This window comes from Podarcis vaucheri (assembly GCF_965113315.1).
Source record: "Podarcis vaucheri genome assembly, chromosome: 16".
Taxonomy (NCBI): Eukaryota; Metazoa; Chordata; class Lepidosauria; order Squamata; family Lacertidae; genus Podarcis; species Podarcis vaucheri.
The window spans coordinates 12621713-12641564 of NC_138754.1; the positions used below are offsets into that span (position 1 = coordinate 12621713).

The 19852-nt window shown below is 46.0% G+C and overlaps 1 protein-coding gene across 1 annotated transcript in view; it reads right to left on the bottom strand.

Annotated features, from left to right (window-relative positions):
- Positions 1-19852, bottom strand: part of DNAJC4 (DnaJ heat shock protein family (Hsp40) member C4) — a gene marked incomplete at its 5' end in the record, with an annotated part of 45461 nt that overhangs the window by 9160 nt on the left and 16449 nt on the right. The window contains 1 exon segment of the mRNA XM_082202469.1: positions 1006-1220. Within this exon segment, the coding sequence (XP_082058595.1) occupies positions 1006-1220 (215 nt within the window).

The window sequence follows — 19852 nt, forward strand, 5'->3', positions numbered from 1 at the left end:
TTGTGAGCTTCCCATGTGGTCGGCCCCTGCCAGAACAGGATGCTGACCCAGATGAGCCATGGCCTGGCCCGCCAGATGGGCGGGGTATGAACAATAAAATTATCATCCTCATGATTATTATGATTATTACTGCATACCCTCCAACCTTCCTGCGGATGCGTCTTTCTGTACCAAGCTCTCAAAGGAGCCGGCTGACTCGCACAAGAGTACAGCACCTCTGCAAGTGTCGGCTCATCCTCCTCCACGAGCTCAGCGCTGGAGGGAGAAAACAGGACATTCCGGGATTCAAACCAGAAGCTGGGACGGCTTCTGCAATTCCAGGATGTCCGGGGGAAATCGGGACACTTCAGGGTACGCTGGGAATCGCAAGTGTGATTATACAGGGTGACACGCCCTGAGATCTGTGGATGAAGGGCAGTATAGAAATTTAATAAATGATAATAATAATATTGTTTGGGACGCGGGTGGCGCTGTGGGTTAAACCACAGAGCCTAGGACTTGCCGATCAGAAAGTCGGTGGTTCGAATCCCCACGACGGGGTGAGCTCCCGTAGCTCGGTCCCTGCTCCTGCCAACCTAGAAGTTCGAAAGCACGTCAAAGTGCAAGTAGATAAACAGGTACTGCTGTGGTGGGAAGGGAAACGGTGTTTCCGTGCGCTGCTCTGGTCTGCCAGAAGCGGCTTAGTCATGCTGGCCACATGACCCAGAAGCTGTACGCCAGCTCCTTCGGCCAATAAAGCGAGATGAGCACCGCAACCCCAGAGTCGGACACGACTGGACCTAATGGTCAGGGGTCCCTTTACCTTAATAATAATATTAAGTGGGGAGAGTTGCTGTTGTGCTCAGGTCCTCCTTATCAGGTTCCCATAACAGGCACAAGGAGGTGAGAACAAGATGACGGACTGGATCTTTTACCCTTATGCGTGGTAGTCAGGAGCTGTTGGCGTGAAGCTCGCAGGACAGGGAGCTTTGTTCCCAGAGGTGGGGGGCATCTCTCGTTCCGTACCTTTTCCCGAAGTCGCCCAAATCAAAAGGGTTCCTCCTGGTGCTACTGCTGGTGCTACTGCCATGGCTGCCTGGGGGAGGCTGAGCTTCTTGGGCTGCTTGTGTGCTGTCGTAGCGCCTCCGGCTGCTGGCCTTGCTGAGCACCCGGTAGGCCTCGTTGAGCTTCACAAACTGGCTGTGCAGCTCAGGGTTGCCTGGGTCGCTGTCAGGGTGGAGCTGTGGAGAGGAGAGGAGCTCAGCTGGTTAGAGCGCAGTGCTGATGATGCCAAGGTGGCAGGTTCGATCCCTGCATGGGACAGCGGCATATTCCTGCAACGCAGGGGGATGGACTAGGTGAACCTCAGGGTCCCTTCCAACCCTATGAGAAAAGGCTGGCCTCATACGCGCCCCTCCTGCACTCCCCCCCATCCCAAAGATTTCCCAAAGAGGATTTGCTGCAGCTTCTGCTCCTCTGGCGACTCACAGGTCATGGTGGAGAGCTGACTTAAAGCACTGAGCCAACTGGCTTAATATTCATTATTATTACTATTCGCATTTATAAAGGTAAAGGTACCCCTGCCCGACAGGGCCAGTCGTGACCGACTCTGGGGTTGTGCACTCATCTCGCTCAAGAGGCCGGGAGCCGGCGCTGTCCGAAGACACTTCCGGGTCACGTGGCCAGCGTGACGTAGTTGCATCTGGCAAGCCAGCACCACCACCGCACAGTGGCGTAGCGTGGGTTGTCAGCACCCGGGGCAAGGCAAGTAATTTGTGGTCCCTAACCCGTGGATTTGCGCCCCCTAACCCCCAGATGTTGCGCCTGGTGTGGCCGGCCCCCCCTGCACCACCCACGCTATGCCACTGGCACCGCACACGGAAACACCGTTTACCTTCCCGCTATAAAGCGGTCCCTATTTATCTACTTGCACTTAGGGGTGTTTTCGAACTGCTAGGTTGGCAGGAGATGGGACCGAACAACGGGAGCTCACCCCGCCGCGGGGATTCGAACCACCGACCTTACGATCAGCAAGTCCTAGGCACTGAGGTTTTACCCACAGCGCCACCTGCGTCCAACCTTTTTTACTCTCCAAGGAGCTCAAGGTGGCATACATGGTTCTCTCCGTCCTCATTTAATCCCCACATCAGCCCTGCAAGGTATGCCAAGTTGAGAGGCAGCGACTGGCCCAAGGCCTCCCAGTGAGCTTCACTGGTGAGTGGGGATTTGAGCCCTGGTCTCCCAGGTTCTCTTCCGACACTCTGACCACTACACCACACCAGCTTGCACAAAGCTTATGCAAAGGTCAAACTGCATCCATTTTTATCTGAGCATTTGTTTTCTACTACAGCGAGCATTCACCCTGCATTTATTTTATTTGATCAAGCAATTTATGTACCACATAACTGCAACAATCTCTACGCAGCTTACAGAGAATAAAAATTAAAACTATAAAATCAGACTTCAATTAAAATGCCTGCTGGGAGAAAAGAAAAGTATTCCATAGGTACTGGTAGTTCAGGAGGGACCTCAACTGGAAAGGAGGCCCTTAAGATTCTTCCTGATTTGCAAGCGGGGCATTTGCAGGTCTTCCCCTTAACCAGTTGTCCATCCCACACTTTTCAGCACATTTCCCTATCACCTTCTTAACCACAATGGTGAATTTGTAGCCCTAGGGCAACGGAGCACTTTAATTCACCTTTAATTGTTCAAACCTAAATTTCCCACTCAATCAGAGCAACTGCCAGTGGGGTTTTCTGCAGACCAATGTTTGTTCCTGAGCAAGGGGGCAGGTCTTCGCTGCCTGAGGAATATAACATCCACCTGGGAACATCAACCAAGCCTGTTCGCAGTCCCCCGTCAAACAGTTCATCTGCTTTGAAGATCAGGGGACTAGGCAGACTGGAACTTGTTTCTGGTTGCGCATCCTCTCAGAAGGCCAAGAAGAGAGGACCTTCTCTTCTCCCTCTGTGTATCTGTAACACACAAGCCGCCTGAGAGCCTGACTACAGCAAACCAGCTGGATTCGACTTGCCAGAACTGGCATTCTAAGTCTTGAGAGCATTTGGCACTTCTTCCTGTATGCACTTTCTTGCAAGCGTATCATTGCTTCAGAAGGACTAGGAACTTGCTGCTTTGAGTTTTTGTGACTGAAAATGGAGATCCTCAGAAACCGGCCTCCAACACTCCTGCAGAATGACAGCATCGGTACAGCTTCCCAGAACCACCTTAGCCTTCCTCTTAGCGGATGTTTTGGCTAACATTTAAAGAGTCACTGCATCGCCCTCCCAACGCCCTCCCCGCGTCCTGCAGTCCTAGTCTCACCTGCTCTAGTCTCTTCTCTTTTTGGTACAGCACCTAACACACTGTTGGCTTTGAATAGGAGCATAAGAAGCTGCTTTTTCCTTAATCAGACCAGTGGGTTCATCTAACCAGTGGCCTCTCCGGACATCCTTTCTATTGTGCATTCATGGTTATTTGTGCTCACGGTGGTACCAGGGCATTAATTTGCACATGGCCCCACTTTCAATACCGCAAAAGTATCGGGCCTGCATTTCCAATCGGCGCACAACCCATAACTCCCCATGAAAACTTGCAGCTTTTTATATCACTGAATGATCTACGGCTGTTGTTTTTAATCCCGCTTTACTTCCACAATAGCACAAGAGTGCCTCCTCCAAACAACAAGAATGCGCTAACACTGGAGAAGCACAACAGAACAAATATTAAAGCAGAACGATGTCTGTATGGTCCAGTATAAATCCGCCACTAATGGGCTATGCATATTGCAGAGTACACAATAAAATAGATGGCTGGTGGGGTCCAAAGACACTCCGGTCAGCCCAGGCTGGCACCCTCCTCTGTAAACTCCTGCTGTTTGAGCTTGGCTGCCAGGGAGGTGAGGCACTGGACTCAAAATCTCTAATTCCATCTGGCTAAGCTGTAGTTGTCTCCTAGCAGAGCTTTTGCAAAAAGCTGACTACCAGCAAAGGAGAGAAGGGCCTTGCTGGCTTGTTCCAAAAACAATATGTTGGGACAGAGACCCTGGCCTGAGGCTGCTGCTGCCTCTGAACTGGCCGCCCCTGTATTCCCACAAGACCATCCATCACAGAGCCGTGCGCGGTGGGTGGCAACAAAGACGTTCCGAGCCAACGTGCCGAGACCAGGAGCTCCTCTGCTTCCCCGACCAGAGAAGAGGCAGGCTAAAAGAGTTCAAGGCTGCAGCCTGATAAGTCTCTTGCTGAGGAAGCTCCCCGCTAAGGCTGCATTCCAGGCTGTCCTCACAAACTGTTAGCAAGGAAGGCATGGGGTGAAGCTGGATGGGAATTTGTACTCAAGGGTGTTCATGGGTGGGGGGGGGAGAAGGACAGTCCGATCCCATAGCCTGGTCGCGCCACCTCTGGTCTGTAGTTGTTTTTTTTTTTTTTATAAAATTTTTATTGGTTTTACAAAGTTTTTAAATAACAAACAAACACTTAAAAAGACAAACATACACGTATAGTTTCATAGCATATTTTCATAAACCTCTTTTCTTGGACTTCCCCTCCCCCCCCTTTCTGCATCCCAATGTCCATTATTTTTTTTTTAGCAACTCCCAATTGTTACTTCGGACCTCTGTCATCTTAGTCTTTTCTATATTCTGACCTTATATCACTGTATCCCTTTGTCTCTGAAAACCGCAACACTTTAACATTCATTGAGTTTATAATAGTCCTTAAGATAACTTTTAAATTTTCTCCATTCTTCTTCCACGGTCTCCTTTCGTTGGTCACGGATTCTGCCTGTCATTTCAGCCGATGTCATATAGTCCATCACTTTCATCTGCCATTCTTCCAAAGTGGGTAGATCTTGTGTCTTCCAATACTTCGCGATAAGTATTCTTGCTGCTGTTGTGGCATACAAAAAGAAAGTTCTATCCCCTTTAGACACCAATTGGCCGACAATGCCCAAGAGAAAGGCCTCTGGCTTTTTAGGAAAAGTACATTTAAGTACCTTTTTCATTTCATTATAGATCATTTCCCAGAAGGCCTTAATCTTCGGGCACGTCCACCAGAGGTGGTAAAAGGTACCTTCGGTCTCTCTACATTTCCAACATTTATTATCGGGCAAATGGTAGATTTTTGCCAGTTTGACTGGGGTCATGTACCACCTATAAACCATTTTCATAATGTTTCCCTTTAATGCATTACATGCCGTGAATTTAATACCGGTGTTCCATAACCATTCCCAGTCAGCTGACATGATATTATGCCCAACGTCCTGTGCCCACTTGATCATGACCGATTTGACTGTTTCGTCCTGAGTATTCCATTTCAGCAACAAGTTATACATTCTAGATAAAATCTTAGTATTGGGTTCTAATAACTCAGTTTCTAGTTTTGATTTTTCCACCTGGAAGCCAATCTTCCTATCCTGTTTAAAAAATTCCATTATTTGACGGTATTGAAACCAATTTTGTACTTTATGTTTCAATTTCTCCTGGCTTTGTAGTTTAAACTTATCTCCATCCTGTTCCAAAATTTCCCAATACTTCGGCCATCCGACCTCCATATTGAGTTTCTTCACTGCTTTAGCCTCCACTGGTGACACCCATCTAGGGGTTTTGTTTTCCAACAGATCTTTATATCTTATCCAAACATTATATAGTGCTTTTCTGACAATATGATTTTTGAAAATACTATTAACTTTGTCATACCATAGATATGCATGCCAACCAAAAGCATTGTTGAAACCCTCCAGATCCAAAATGTCCGTATTCTCGAGGAGCATCCATTCTTTCAGCCAGCAAAAAGCTGCTGCCTCATAGTACAATTTTAAGTCCGGCAGGGCAAAACCCCCTCTTTCTTTTGCATCTGTCAATATTTTAAATTTAATTCTGGGCTTTTTGCCCTGCCAGACAAATTTCGAAATATCTTTCTGCCACCTCTTGAAACATTCCATCTTGTCAAGAATCTGCAAGGTCTGAAACAAAAATAGCATTCTAGGCAATACATTCATTTTGATCACCGCAATTCGGCCTAACATTGACAATTTCAAATTTGACCATATTTCTAGATCTTTTTTAATTTCTGACCAACATTTTTCATAATTATCTTTATACAAGTTCACATTTTTAGATGTCAAATAAACCCCTAAATATTTGACCTTCTTAACCACTGTCAGCCCTGTCTCTTCTTGGAATTTCTCCTTTTCCATATCTGTTAAGTTTTTTCCTAAAACTTTAGTTTTTTGTTTATTCAACTTGAATCCAGCTACCTGGCCAAACTGTTGTATTATTTCTAGAACCTTTTTCGTACTAGTGATTGGCTCTTGTAAAGTCAAAACTAAGTCATCTGCAAACGCTCTTAACTTGTAATGTTTAGCTCCGACCTGCACTCCTTTAACCTGCTGGTCATTTCTAATCATATTCAGCAACACCTCCAGAACGGAAATAAAAAGCAATGGGGAAATTGGGCACCCCTGTCGTGTTCCTTTTTCTATCTTAAGTTCCTCAGTTACTACATTATTTACAATCAGTTTAGCCTTTTGTTCAGAGTATATTGCAGCCATACCATTCTCAAAACTTTGGCCTACCCCCATCCCATGAAGGTTCTTCATCATAAAGCTCCAAGAAATATTATCAAAGGCTTTCTCCGCGTCCACAAAAATCAATACTGCTTTAGTGTTTATATTCACCTCTAGCTTTTCAAAAATGTCTATTACATTCCTTACATTGTCTGCCAGGTGTCTTTTAGGGAGAAAGCCTGCTTGGTTCTTATGAATCCTTTCCATCAACACTCTTTTAAATCTTTTTGCCAAAATGTCTGCAAAAATTTTATAATCCACATTAAGTAGTGATATTGGGCGGTAGTTCTTCAGTTGGGTCTTTTCAGTCTCTGTCTTTGGTATGAGTGAAACATATGCATCTTTCCACGATTCAGGTGCCTTCTTTCCCTCAAGGATCTCATTACAAACTTCTTTTAATGGTTGAGTCAACCATTCCTTCAACGATTTGTAATATCTAGAAGTCAGTCCATCTGGTCCTGGAGATTTGCCCAATTGCATGTTCTGAATGGCGGCCTCTATCTCTTGTTCTGATATTCTCTGGTTCAGATCCATCTTACTTTGATGAGAGATTTTTTGTAATCCATATTTATCAAGGAATTTGTCTATATCTTCTTCATTTTGCGAACCTTGAGTATATAGTTTTTTAAAATAACTCAAAAAACAGTTTCTAATTTCATTCGGTTTAGATATATTCTTTCCATCCACTTCTAGGCTTGTGACCGTGTTCAATTTCTGCCTTTTCTTCAGTTGCCATGCCAGAAGTTTGCCACATTTATTTGCTGATTCAAATGTCTTTTGTTTCATTTGTTTTATCTTCCATTCAATCTCTTGGTTCATCAATTCCATATATTGTGTTTGATATAACTTAATCTCTCTTAAAATCTCCTGGGACTTTGATTTTGTTCTTAATTTTTTCTCTCCTTCCTTTATCTTTTCCAAAATCTTTTCTTTTTTCTCATTTTGTTTTTTCTCTTTATTGAATTTTGTTGAATCAAGAAGCCTCTCATCACTGCTTTACTTGCGTCCCAGATCACTCTCTTTTCCACGTCTGTCCTCAAGTTTATTTCAAAATAGTCTTTTAAGGTCTTTTGGGCCTTCATAAGGATCTCCTTATCTCGAAAGAGGGTGTCATTCATTCTCCATCTGAATTGACCAGTTGTTGTAAGTTTCATCTCCATCCTCACGGCATTATGGTCGGAGCAAGTTTTTGGGCAGATTTCCACCTTCTTAACCTTTGGAGCCATACCACTAGTAATCCAAATTTGATCGATTCTGGTCCAGGTCATCATTGCTTGAGAGAAAAAGGTTCCCTCTCTCTCCAGAGGGTTCCTTGTTCTCCATATGTCTATCAAGTCCATGTTTTCCGTCATTTCAAAAAAAGTCTTAGGAAGTCTCCCGTCCTTACTAACTGTTAGTCTTTGTGCCTTGTCCATGTTAGTGGAGACCACACCATTCATGTCTCCCATGATTATCATATTGTAATCCAGATAGTCCATCAGAGTTTCATGAAGTCTCTTAAAGAAGTCAGATTTACCTTCATTTGGTGCATAAATTCCCACAACTAAAAATTTTTCTCCTTGTACTTGTATCTCCACCGCCAGATATCTCCCTTGTTCATCTTTGAATATCATTTTTGGGGCCCATTTCTCTTTCACATATATTACAACTCCTCTTTTCTTAACTTTATCTGATGCAATAAATTCTTGTCCTAGTCTTTTATTTATAAGTAGTCTTCTATGGGCTCTAGTTATGTGGGTTTCTTGTAGACATATCAAGTCCAGTTGTTCTCTGTTCAAAATATGAAACACTTGTCTTCTCTTCAGAGGCCCATTCAGTCCATTACAATTCCAACTAAGGAATTGCAAAGCCATCTTATTATTTTTCTGGAGCTCCTCCAACAGCTCCAAGTTGTTGCTCTTCTTCTGATGGTGGTGGTTTTTGCCCAAACGAGAGATTCAGGATGTCTAGTACTCTCCTCTGTTCTGCAAGTACGTCCACTGTCCCCTTCTGTAGGTCCTCCTGGTTTCTTGCTAAAAATTTGTCCTTGTCTTGAATAGTCTTTATCTTCACCTTCTTTCCCCTATAATCAAATGACAGTCCTTGTGGAAATTCCCACCTGAAGCGGATAGAGTTTTTCTTCAGTAGAAGAGTCAAATCTTTGTAAAAGTTTCTTAAATCCAGAATATATTTTGGGATATCTTTAAAAATCTGTATAGCTGAATTTCCAATTTGCAAAGCCTTTCCAAAGTGTAGTCCTAATATTTTGTCTCTTTCGTCCTTGGATCTCAATGTAATCAGGCAATCTCTCGGGGTCTTTCTGTCCTGCTTTTTGCCCAATCTGAAAGCTGTTGTAATTTTGAATTCGTCTTCTTCAAGATCCCAGCAGTCAACAAACTCCCGTGTCAGATATTCCGCAAGATTGTCTCCTTCATTCTCTGGAATCAGTCTTAATTTTAAGTTTCTCTCTTTTCTCTGTAACTCCCACAGGGCCAAAGTTGCGTCGTGTTCATAAACCTTCTTGGCGATCGGCTCTAATTTCTCTTGTGTCCCTTCAGCAGTAACTTTGGCATCTTCAGCAATTTTACGCGTAGTAGCATTTTCCTCCACCAATTTATTTATTGATTCTGTATTCTGGTTTAGTCTTACTGATATTTCTGTTAATTTTTGTGTATTTTCTGAAGTCTGTTTTGTCAGAGACTCCAAAGATTGATTTATTTTAAGCAGGGCTTCTGTCACGGCATCCATAGAGACAGCCGTCCCTTTTTCTTGTCCTATTGTTCCTGCAGATCCAATAGTTACGCCTGAGATTGAGCCTCTTTTCTTTGTCTGTTGCTGCAGCTGCTGCTGTTGTTGTTGTTGCTTGGTCTTGGCTCTTGTAACTATCTCTTCTTGTGAGCCACTCATGTCAAGGTCGTTTCCCACAGGAGTTATTCCCCGTTGGAAAATTCCACTGTCCCAAGCTGTGCCAAGTTTTACTTTACCCTCTAGAGGGAGCAAGTCAAAATGGCCAAAAGTAAAATGTCCAAGTACAAAGACAAAGGAGAATATCCAAGGATGTAAAAAGAAAAGTTTTTTACCACAGTTAAAACAAGTATAGCTGGAGGCTTGTAGCTACAAATTGCCACAATTTCCCAGTATATACTGTTTCATCTTGTGATGTACTGTAGCCAGGCACTGTATAAACTTTGTATCGCAATATCACTTTTACAGGAGGAAGTCAGTTCAGTGTTTTATTGTCCTAAGAGGCAGACCGTTTCGTACTTTTGTTAGCTGAGACAGCAGAGGATTTTTACTGTAAATAGGTCATACAGTTACTAAAGTCTCTTTCACCTCCCCTCTGCCCTGCTAGCTAGAGGGGAGATCTAAGGTCTGAGTGTCCGGTTTAGTTATATAAAAGCAAGTTTTCAACGGATGCAGATTTAGAGTTCCGTTGCTTTCACTTTCATGCAGTCGGGGGGGAGGGAGACTTCCTTGATTTAACCTCCCCGCTTTTAGTCCGATTTTCAAAATTTGAGGGGGTCCCAATTGTTTTCAATTCCTACTCACGGGAATTCAGTCCAAATTTTCTTTCAGGAAGGAATCGGCGCTCTCCGCTTATGGCGACGCGGCTTCACTCCGCAGGCTGGGTGACGACTCTCAGCACCGCGCTCACTCCCGATGCCGCTCCGTAGCCTTTAAAAAGGCTCTTTCGCAGTACCGGGGGGCGCAAAGGTGCCCACCGAATCTCCTTGTTCTCAGGCTTCAGCGCCTGAGATTTTAGGGGTCCCCCGCTCGCCGTAGCGGGTAAGACCCAAACTTGCGGAGCAGTCCTTCTCCGGAGCTCGGAGGTAGGACCGCCATTAAGCGCTGGCACCAACCGGAAGTCTAGCCCTCTGGTCTGTAGTTGTTACCCACCCTGGGACTTATGTGAGGCCCAGGAGGACTTGGCCTCAAATATCTAGATGAAAGATGGCCACTTCCTTCCCTGCAGAACCTCTTGGGTTAGTGATCAGCGGGGGTGGTTCTTGGTAATTCCACTGCACGCTGAAACTCAGGATGGGGGGCCATTCATGCGGAAGCCCCTAAATTGTGGAACTCTCTCTCCACAGAGGTGGGTCGGACACCTTCGTCAGATAGCTTTTATAATATGCTGAAGACCCCTGTGAGAGAGATATTTTCATGACCCACCCTGTTCCTGTGACTGTCATTTGTTTTAAACTGTATTTAATACTGAATTTTAAAAAATTGGGACCTTATGGTGAAGGGCAGGTAAGAAACCAAAATAATGAGAATCTTTAATAATGCTATCTTTCTGTGGGTTGTACCCAACTAAGTTCTTTTCAGAAGTCGGTGAACCTAAGTGAGTCATGTCTATTAACTTCAGTGGGTCTACTATGAGTAGGACTTACATTGGAGACAACCCTTTTTTCCTTTCTAACTATAAATGCACAAACACAACAGCACTCTCTCTTTCTCCCTCTCATACACACACACTTGCCCATCTTCAGCCTCACTTTTTAAGGAGCTCAAGGCAGTATAAATGGTTCACTTTCCCATTTTTATCATCACAAGAACTCTCTGAGGTAGGCTAGCCTGAGATATATATATATATTTTTGAACCAGTACCTCTTCAGTCTTAGACTTGCCACTCTAACCACTACACCACCCGGCCTCTCCTAATGTCCTTCCCCTGCTAAATGAGGGCACAGTACGAGCACCTAAAAGGCCCCCAGGGAACAAAAGTGGGGTGCAGAGCACCAAGGGAAAACCACCAGGGCGAAGTTGCCGGCAAGAGAATCTCACACTCGCCGCGCCATTCAGCTTGTCATCTTGACACGCTCCTCTGATTTAGCGTCGAACACAAGCAATTAAAACAGCCCTGCAGTTAAAACCATGAAGGCAAGAAGGGGGTGGGTGGGATTTTGGCTGGTGGAGAAAGAAATGAGGGGAATTTAGAATGGGGCACTTGTTCTCCCTGGAGGTAATCCTTCGGGTGAAATGAGTTCCCACAGACAACTCAAATGCGGGCTTGGCGGCGGGTGGGAAGGGGGAGAGGGGCCTGGAAATAACAGGGACCTCTCTCCTCATCCGACTGCAAATCGTGTCAAGTTTGTAGAAAACAAAGCGGCCTTCCTCCTCTTCCTTCTTCCAAGAGCTGGTTGAAGTATTTCAGTGCTCCCATTCAATTCTTAAACGCCTGCTAACTACCATGAAGCCACACGACAAATCTCTCTTTTGCTGTCTCCACCACAAAATCTTAAACTTTCAGGTTGGTTCAGGCGGCTTCCTGGCAACCAGTTAATTGACCAGTTCATCCTAATTTGTTTGAACAAAGTTTGAAAGGAGGCCAGAGACCATTCTGGCTTGATTTCATGGAGGTTGAATTGCATTGTTGTGTCAAGCAATTGTTATTCCCCGCTACACACACAGATACCTTGCAGTGAATTTACCTCTCACTTTCCTTATCATAAATAACAGGCTGGGGGGGGGGGAGAGGTTTGCTGCACAAGAGCACCAAACTCACTTTAATTGTGCAACCTGAATTTGAACACAGCACCTCTAGACGTCCTTTTTTTTAATTGCGCATTCATGATGTTTTGGGATCACGGTGATTCTGAGGCACTTATACGTGACCCTGTCTGCTGCTTCATTCCCCACTGGTGCAAGTCTTATAACTTCCTGCCAAACTCTTGTTAATGATTCGCACCAGAAGCGTTCAGAGGGTTCTGTGTCTTTCTTGCACTACAGAGCAGGAGTGCCCCTCCAGACACAATAAGGGCGGTAACGTTGAACGAGCATCACAAAATAACTAATAAATCAGAACAATGTATTGGCGTTCAGTATGAATCTGCCACTGGTGTACTATTATTGAAGCAATAAATATACTTAGGGGGGACAGGGACCCAGCAGTCTGGAGGAGCCCCTTGTAGCATTTTCTCAAAAGACCATGATTCCTAATCAGGTAATTCAGTTCCTGCAAAGCATATTCCTTTACTGTTCTTTTTTTATAAAAAAAATCTGTTTATTTCATCAACGCTTGTTGGCTGCAAAAAGCCTCTTACTCACTTTGGTTCCAAAACACATGGCACTCGCCCTCGTCAGCTGAAGGCAAATACAGCCTTCCAGGACTGTAATATGTTTCATGACCACAGAAGAGCAAACATCCCTTATTGCCTCTCCCCCGTCTTCCGGCCCCCCACCCCGGCTGGCTCCCCACAATGCTAAACTGGCATCACTCAGCGGAGGCCAGAGCAGTGGACAACAAAGATGTTCTGGAGCGATAAGGGGGTTGTGTCAGTTGGAGGCTGTGTGCAATTTTCCCTTTACATGGGGAAGTGGGGGGGGGGAGCCCAGCACAACATCCTGCTCCTTTCAGGCCCTTTAGCCAGTATTAGGGACAGGGCAAATCTGTCAACTTCAGTTTCTCCTTTTTCCCATTCTTAAATCCAGTTCTCCGCATGTACGTGGTCAGCATGCAAACTTATGAAAATTCACCAAGATTTTAGTGCGACATTTTCTTCTAACACACAACGGAACTTTGCCTAATATGCACATTTTTGCAAGCAATTTAATGTGGGGCTTTTTGTACATTATTTTCAGCAACAAATGCATTTTACGCATTCCTTACCATAGCATGTTTGGTAGAAATGTATTGCAAAATTCAGAGAAGGTGGGCTCTCGACAGATGGCTGTGTTTTGGTTCGTGAATTGTTTTGGGAACTGTGAACTTGGTAGGTTCGTCTGGACTGTGAAATGAACCAATTTTCTCCCCCTTCCCGCCCCCGTTCCCTAGCCATGATGCCCGGCAGTTAAATAGATGTTCAGAATGTTAAAGAGTTACGGATAGCCTGCCGGTCCCTCACCCAGCCCCGCCGTCAATCCTCCCCAGCTAAAAAGGAAGCGCAAAGCTCAATGTCCTTGCAAAAGAAAAACGCTTGCTATGCTGGGCAAACCAATAAATCCTCCCTAATGGTTAATTAAGAGATTTGACGCAGGAAAACAAGCGAGCTGGAGGGGGAGGCAATTGTTTTAAAGCAGCAGGTCAAATGCACACAGGCAGACCTTATTCTCCACTGGTTTAAAATACCAGGGTAGGAAGAGAGGGACAGAGGGCGATGTGTGTGGGTGGGGGGGGGCAGGGGCAGGAATGTGCCAAGCAAAGGAAGATTCCCAGCTGTGACCTGCCTTTTCTGGAAGAGCCTGGCTAGGACAAGGTTGTGGGTTCCCAAAATGTGTCCCCACTCCCAGCGCCTCCAGCCTTTTGAACCCCTGTGCAAGCCCTTCCTCTGCCAAGCCACCATTGGGCAGCTGCTTTGGGTTAAGGTCCCTCCAAACTGGTTTTGTGTGGGTAGGTGCGTTCTGCAACACGCCACTGATAGCGTAACAGTGCATTAGTAGTGGGTTGATAGAGGGCTGCCTGCAGATCATTCTGCTTTATGAGTAGTTCATAGAATCCTAGAGTTGGAAGGGATCCCAAGGGGCATCCAGTCCAACCCCTGCAACGCAGGAATTACAGGTAAAAAATCCCTGACAGATGGCCAACCAATTTCTCTTCAAAAACCTCTTATGAAGGAGAGCCCACCACCTTCCCACATAGTCCATTCCACTGCTGAACAGCTCTTACCGTAAGAAAGTGATTCCTATGTTTAGTCAGAATCTCCTTTCTCGTAATATGAATCCAGTGGTTTGGGTTGTACCTTCTGGAGCAGCAGAAAACAAGCTTGCTCCGCCTTCCATGGGACAGCCCATTAGATGGTTGAAGATGGCTATCATATCAAGCATTCTGCGATGCTTGGTAATAATAATATTTTATTATTATTTATTGTGGGAAGCTGAATGTGCATTAATTAAATGCATGCATGTTGCAAGTTACAAGTAGTAGTAATAATAATAATAGTAACAACAACAACAATAATAATAAATATGTGCAAAAATACATTAGGGAACATTTGCAACAATATGCACATTAGGGAACATTGCATATGGGGGGGGGAATGTGTACATTAGAAGAAATGCATACTGAAACACTGGTGAATTTTCATGAGGATTAAAAAAACAAATGTATGTATGTATATTTGCAAACAGATGTGGAAATGTGAAAAACTGAAATTAAGAGTGGAAAAATAAGAAACTGAAAGGGAGCGGCTTGTTGATCCCTCCCTGCAACCAAGGATGGCTGATTTTGTCCTCGTGTGCACTTGGGACGCTCCTCTTTGGCCCCAGGCACAGGTCTCCTCTCTATTTACCTTGAAAGAGGTAGCTTTCGGGAATGGCGCTAGACAGCAAACACTGGCCACTGGGCTGCTGCTTACAGGAAGAACTGCGTGAAGTGAGGTGGGGGAGAGGGGATGTGCGTACAGCAGGGCTGACTTTACCTCCTTCAGCCAAAGGGGGTGGTGAGCTACCAACTAGGCCTGGTGGGAGGGTGGTTGTTCTCTTCTGATGCCCAGGCATTGCCAAATCCCTCCTGCCCAATTAAGAGCTTCGGTCTTGAGAAACCCTCCTTCGTTTCCACTGCAACCCAAGCCAACCAAACATTGGCATTTCTACCTCAGTGGTCCGCTAGCGAACTTGAAGGTATGCAAGACCCATCTCTCCGCTCGACCTCTGGCAGACAGATTACGATAACACTCTGCAAGGCTGGAGTGGTGGAGGAGACATTTATATTGCATAGATGGGGCAAGGATGGGGAGGGGGAAGATGTTAACCAATCGCAGGCAGGCGGATTCCAAAGCCTTAGAGGCATCTTGCCCCTTTGCACTGAGCCAGCTCCAAAACTTTTGCAAGAGTGCCTGGAACGCCCCCGAATTGTACAACGTTTGGTCTGCCTTGATCCTTTCCCCCAGTATGATCTCCCCTCTCTCCTGCAGGCCTGGCTCACTCTCCTCTAGCAAGAGAGGGCTGCATGAGGGTGGAAGGGAGAAGGTAGGAGTGGAGATGGCGAAAGGGACAGAACGTACCCCTAGAGAACCACCTCATGTTAAAAATCTACTTGGGTGGGGGGATGAGGCAAGGCACAGACGAAAGAAAAGAAAGGGAAAGAGCCCCAGTTAAAGATTGATGGGAAATGCTACTAGCTACGTGGGGCCTTTTGACATCGCCACTGCTGCGCTCACTCCAGCCCGTTTTAATCACCGCCCGGGTTAGAGAAACAAGCAAACGTGCTCCACATTGGCCCAGACCTAGAGGCCCTTCCGTCCGGCCAAAAGAGATAAAAAGATTCCCAATGCTAAGATTCCTGGGCAGCTCTCCAAGGCAGCGGAGGCCAGAGGCGGGTGAAGGAGGGAGCCAGCCAAAGCGGCCACAACTGGGAGCGACGGTTTCACCACGGAACAAGGGCAGGGGTTTCCCCAGAAGGGATTCTGGAAGAGGGAGATTGTCCAGTGGAGCAGCAGGGGGACTTTCACGTGCATGGCTTAAATCGGCCTTGCATTTGACAACTTGCCCCTGGTAGCCACGGGCGACCGGAAAGCCCATGCAGGCGAGTGACTGAGCTGACAGAGAAGGGATGGATCCGTTCCATCAGTGGAGGGAGGTTTGCTTGTTATGCTTTTACAGGAGGGAAAAACTGATCATGAAGTGGCACAGTCCACTTCTGCCATCTCAGGTCTCTGCTGCCTTATGCTACGTGTGTAAAATCAGGTCTTGGTAAGAGAATGCAGGAAGATATGTGAAGTTATTTGTCCAACGTGTTCAGTATTGTTTCCTCTGCATGGCAGCAGCTCTTAAAGAGTCTTACACAGAGCAGACTCCTTTCTGTCACCTGCCATCTCAGGGGTGGGGAACCATTTTCAATTGGGGGGCCGCACTCCCTTCTGGACAGCTGTCTGAGGGCCACATGCCAGAGGCAAAAGTGAGTGGACCATCAAAGGTATATTCTACCTTTGTACTGTAAGCTACTTTCCGCACACTATATATTTTTTTAATTCATTTGTACATGATATACCACCCTCTGCACAAGTCACAGGGCATTTTATAACTGAAACATGCAGATAAAAATCTGAAAGAATAATGTGACCCTTTAAAAACACAAACAACAACAAATCAAGGAAAGCCAGTTAATCTGTCCTCCACTGAGACAAGCAAGAGGCATTATCAGAGTTCAAGTTACACATTCCAGCCAGGGAAAATCACTCAGGGTGCAAAGCAGGGCCAGCGAAGGATTGCGGCCAGCAGAGGGTTCCAAGGGCCATACAAAGAGGCCCAAAGGGCCGCATTCATCCAGGCAAAAACGTTAGTCACAATCAGTGGTGTTTCCACTGAGCTGCAGTTCAGTTTTTGTCAAATGCTCACTGTCTGTAGCTATGTAACTCTTTAAGTAACATATATTCATTTCAATGTAAAGGAAGCACCAAAACAATGTAAAAAAAACAATAACTCATCAATAGTGCAGTGTTTGCGGACTTAGAAGCAACAATGATGTGGAAAAATGCCAATCAAATGCATTTGACTGGTTTTCATTCCCAACCACAAACAAACATGCAAACCCCTGCAATTCCCACTTCCTTTTCCATTGGAACTCTCTGGTATTATTATTTATTACTATCTGGTATTACTATTTATTTGTTGCATTTATACCCCACCTTTTTCTCCAAGGGGCTCAAGGCAGGGTAAATGTTTCTCTTCCTCCTCCTCCTCCCCCTTGAATCCCCCCAGCAAACCCGTGAGGTGGCTTAGGCTGAGAGTAGTGACAGGTCCAAGTTCACCCAGTGAGCTTCAGGGCCGAGTGGGGATTTGAACCCTGGTCTCCCAGGTCTTAGTCCATCCCTGTGTGAGGATTTAATGCCTGTTTTTATGAAATGCAGTATGGGGACAAACGGGGACAAAATGTGCAAGAGGAGGACTGACCACAGGCCACAGGCTCGGCCAACAAATAAAGCAGTTTTCTCTCCACCCCACCTTACACCTCTGAATAAATTGCCTCCACTTCTGATTTGTCACACCCTCCACCCCAATCATCCGGACAGGAGTTGGGTTGAATGTTTTCTTCCTCACTGGTGCAAGGGCTTGGTCTCAAAATAGCTCCTCACTCTCCCATCCCTGATGCAGCTACTAACTGGGGACATTGAGCCCAACCAGAAGCAAAGGCCAAACAGTCGCTCCCCCCCCCCAGAGGTCCAAGTACCACTTGGAAGCGATCAGTTAAATAGCCGGGGTGGGGAGGGAACAGATGCAAAGCTGCTTTCTGAGCGGTGGGGGGGGGGGGAAGGATGGCGGCAGGTCTGGAAGATGTCACTTTTTGCAGGGGCAGAGGGACAAAAAACAGCTGCGCGCAGATGGCGAGAGAGGCTATAAAACACTTGGCACAGGGCTACCTCTGCTGAAAGTGATATAGTGGGTTGTTGTTGTTTTGTAATGGCTAAAGAATAAAAACAAAACGGGACACACAGCAAGAGCTGCTACTGCACAGCTGGGAATCCCACCCCACACAAATTCCACGCAGAGGGAGCCCAGATTTGCAGCTCTGAAATTCTAGCAGTCAAAAGCACAAGTGACCTGCTTGCCCAATGTAATCCATTTTGCAACTGCCGGGGGCCCCTCCAGACTGCTGGGGTTTGGATGGTGGGCATATTCTGCAACATGGCACTGATGCAATAACAGTGGTGGGCTTATATCGGACTGTCCAAACATCGTTCCATTGTGTTAGTGGATCGGTGATACTTTCTCAACTTTACAGAGTTCTTGTGGCATTCTTACTCTATAGTACAACGAAAGCAGGGCAGAAACTAATAAACCCCAGAATATTTGTGACATAAAAAGTTATAGGATTTCAGAAAGAAGCCACGGGACATTCGTTGGTTAGAAATGAAGCAGTCTTTCTGCCCCGAGACATTTGCAAGAACAAACAGTGCTGAAAGCAGAATTGTGTATAACCACCCTGGTACCATTGTGAGAACTAATAACGCACAATAAAAGGGACATCTACTGTAACTCACTATAATAATCTCAATAATAAAAAAGGGACATCTGAAGGGGCTGTGGATGTTTTCAAATTTCCTAGTGTTTGGGGCTGGAAGGCAAAGGACGGGAGATCTGGCCCACAGCAGTGAAAGATGGGAGAATTATGTGGTCTACACAGAAACTTATTTCCAGTCCCACTTTTGCTACTCTAGAAAGCCCTGGAAAAAGGCATGGCTTCCAAACAAGATCCTTTGCAGTCGTAAAGCCTAGAAACTATTTTCTTTTTCTTTAAAATGAAGGCTGAGATTTTCAGGATTCCACACAATTAAATCCAATGCTTGCATACTGTGCGACTGTGCACATTTGAAGTGCACAGTACCTGGAAACTTGCGTAAGGTTTCTGCGAAGACAGACGGTAATACTGCCTTAACGAACTTAGGTCTGAGCAGAGCAGGTTTAACACATTTTGCCCCAGAAATCCAGCAGTCTTGACTTGGGGGGGGGTGACCTTATTGCTGGAGACGCAACTATCCCGAGTTCATCCACGCTGGAAGTTAAAAGCACTAAGCAGAGGGATTACTAACTGCTCTGTGGAAGATTTTGCAACCACATCAAAAGGGTCTGAATGCCTCCTCTGGCACTGAGGGGGTCTGCTTCCTCCTTAGTGGCGCCTGGCCAAGCCGAGAGAAATATCTACTGGAGCTACTCTAACCGTGGGCCCCTCCAGACTGGTGTCCTATTGAGGGTGTGTTCTGCAGCATATTTTCGACACAATACTTGAGCATTAGTGGCAGATTTATTCTTGTTTCATGATGCTTCCCTGATGTTCCCACGTGTCAGCAGTGGGTGTCAACTCACATCTGTGAAGTTAACACTTTGTTCGAAGAATCAAGAAAACTCAGGAGGCCAGGCCTAGTGAGCACAGCAACTCGTCCTGTTAGATCTTGCCCCACTGAGGCAGTTGAGGGGACTGAAGGTCCCTGCGTTCCCACACTTCTCTAAGTCTCCTCCTTCTCTGAGTCCTTCCCAAGCAATCTGAGACTTAGCTGCCTTGCTTGCCTTTGCTCTGCCCTTTTCATACCTCTTCTGGTTCTGAGAGACCAGGGGGAAGGGGAGCTGGTCACAGCAGGAGGGGCAGACCCTCTGATTTTTCATCTCTGCCTCTTGGCCCCTCTCCTCTCCAGCCTCTGCTTCTGCCTCTGATTCTGGGCTGTTCTCTGCCACAGACTCTCCCTGCTCATTAAACACTGTTACCTCTACAGCTTCCAACACCTCCTCCTCCCAGTCTGCTCCCTTCTCCCTCTGACCACCCATCCTCATCCCACCACCAATCTCCTGGCTCTGAGTCTTCTTCCCTTGGGGGTTCCCCAGCTGGTGCCTCCCACCACTCCTCTGCATGCATCGTCATCCAGTAATGACACCACATTACTGCCGTCTAGAAGGGCTG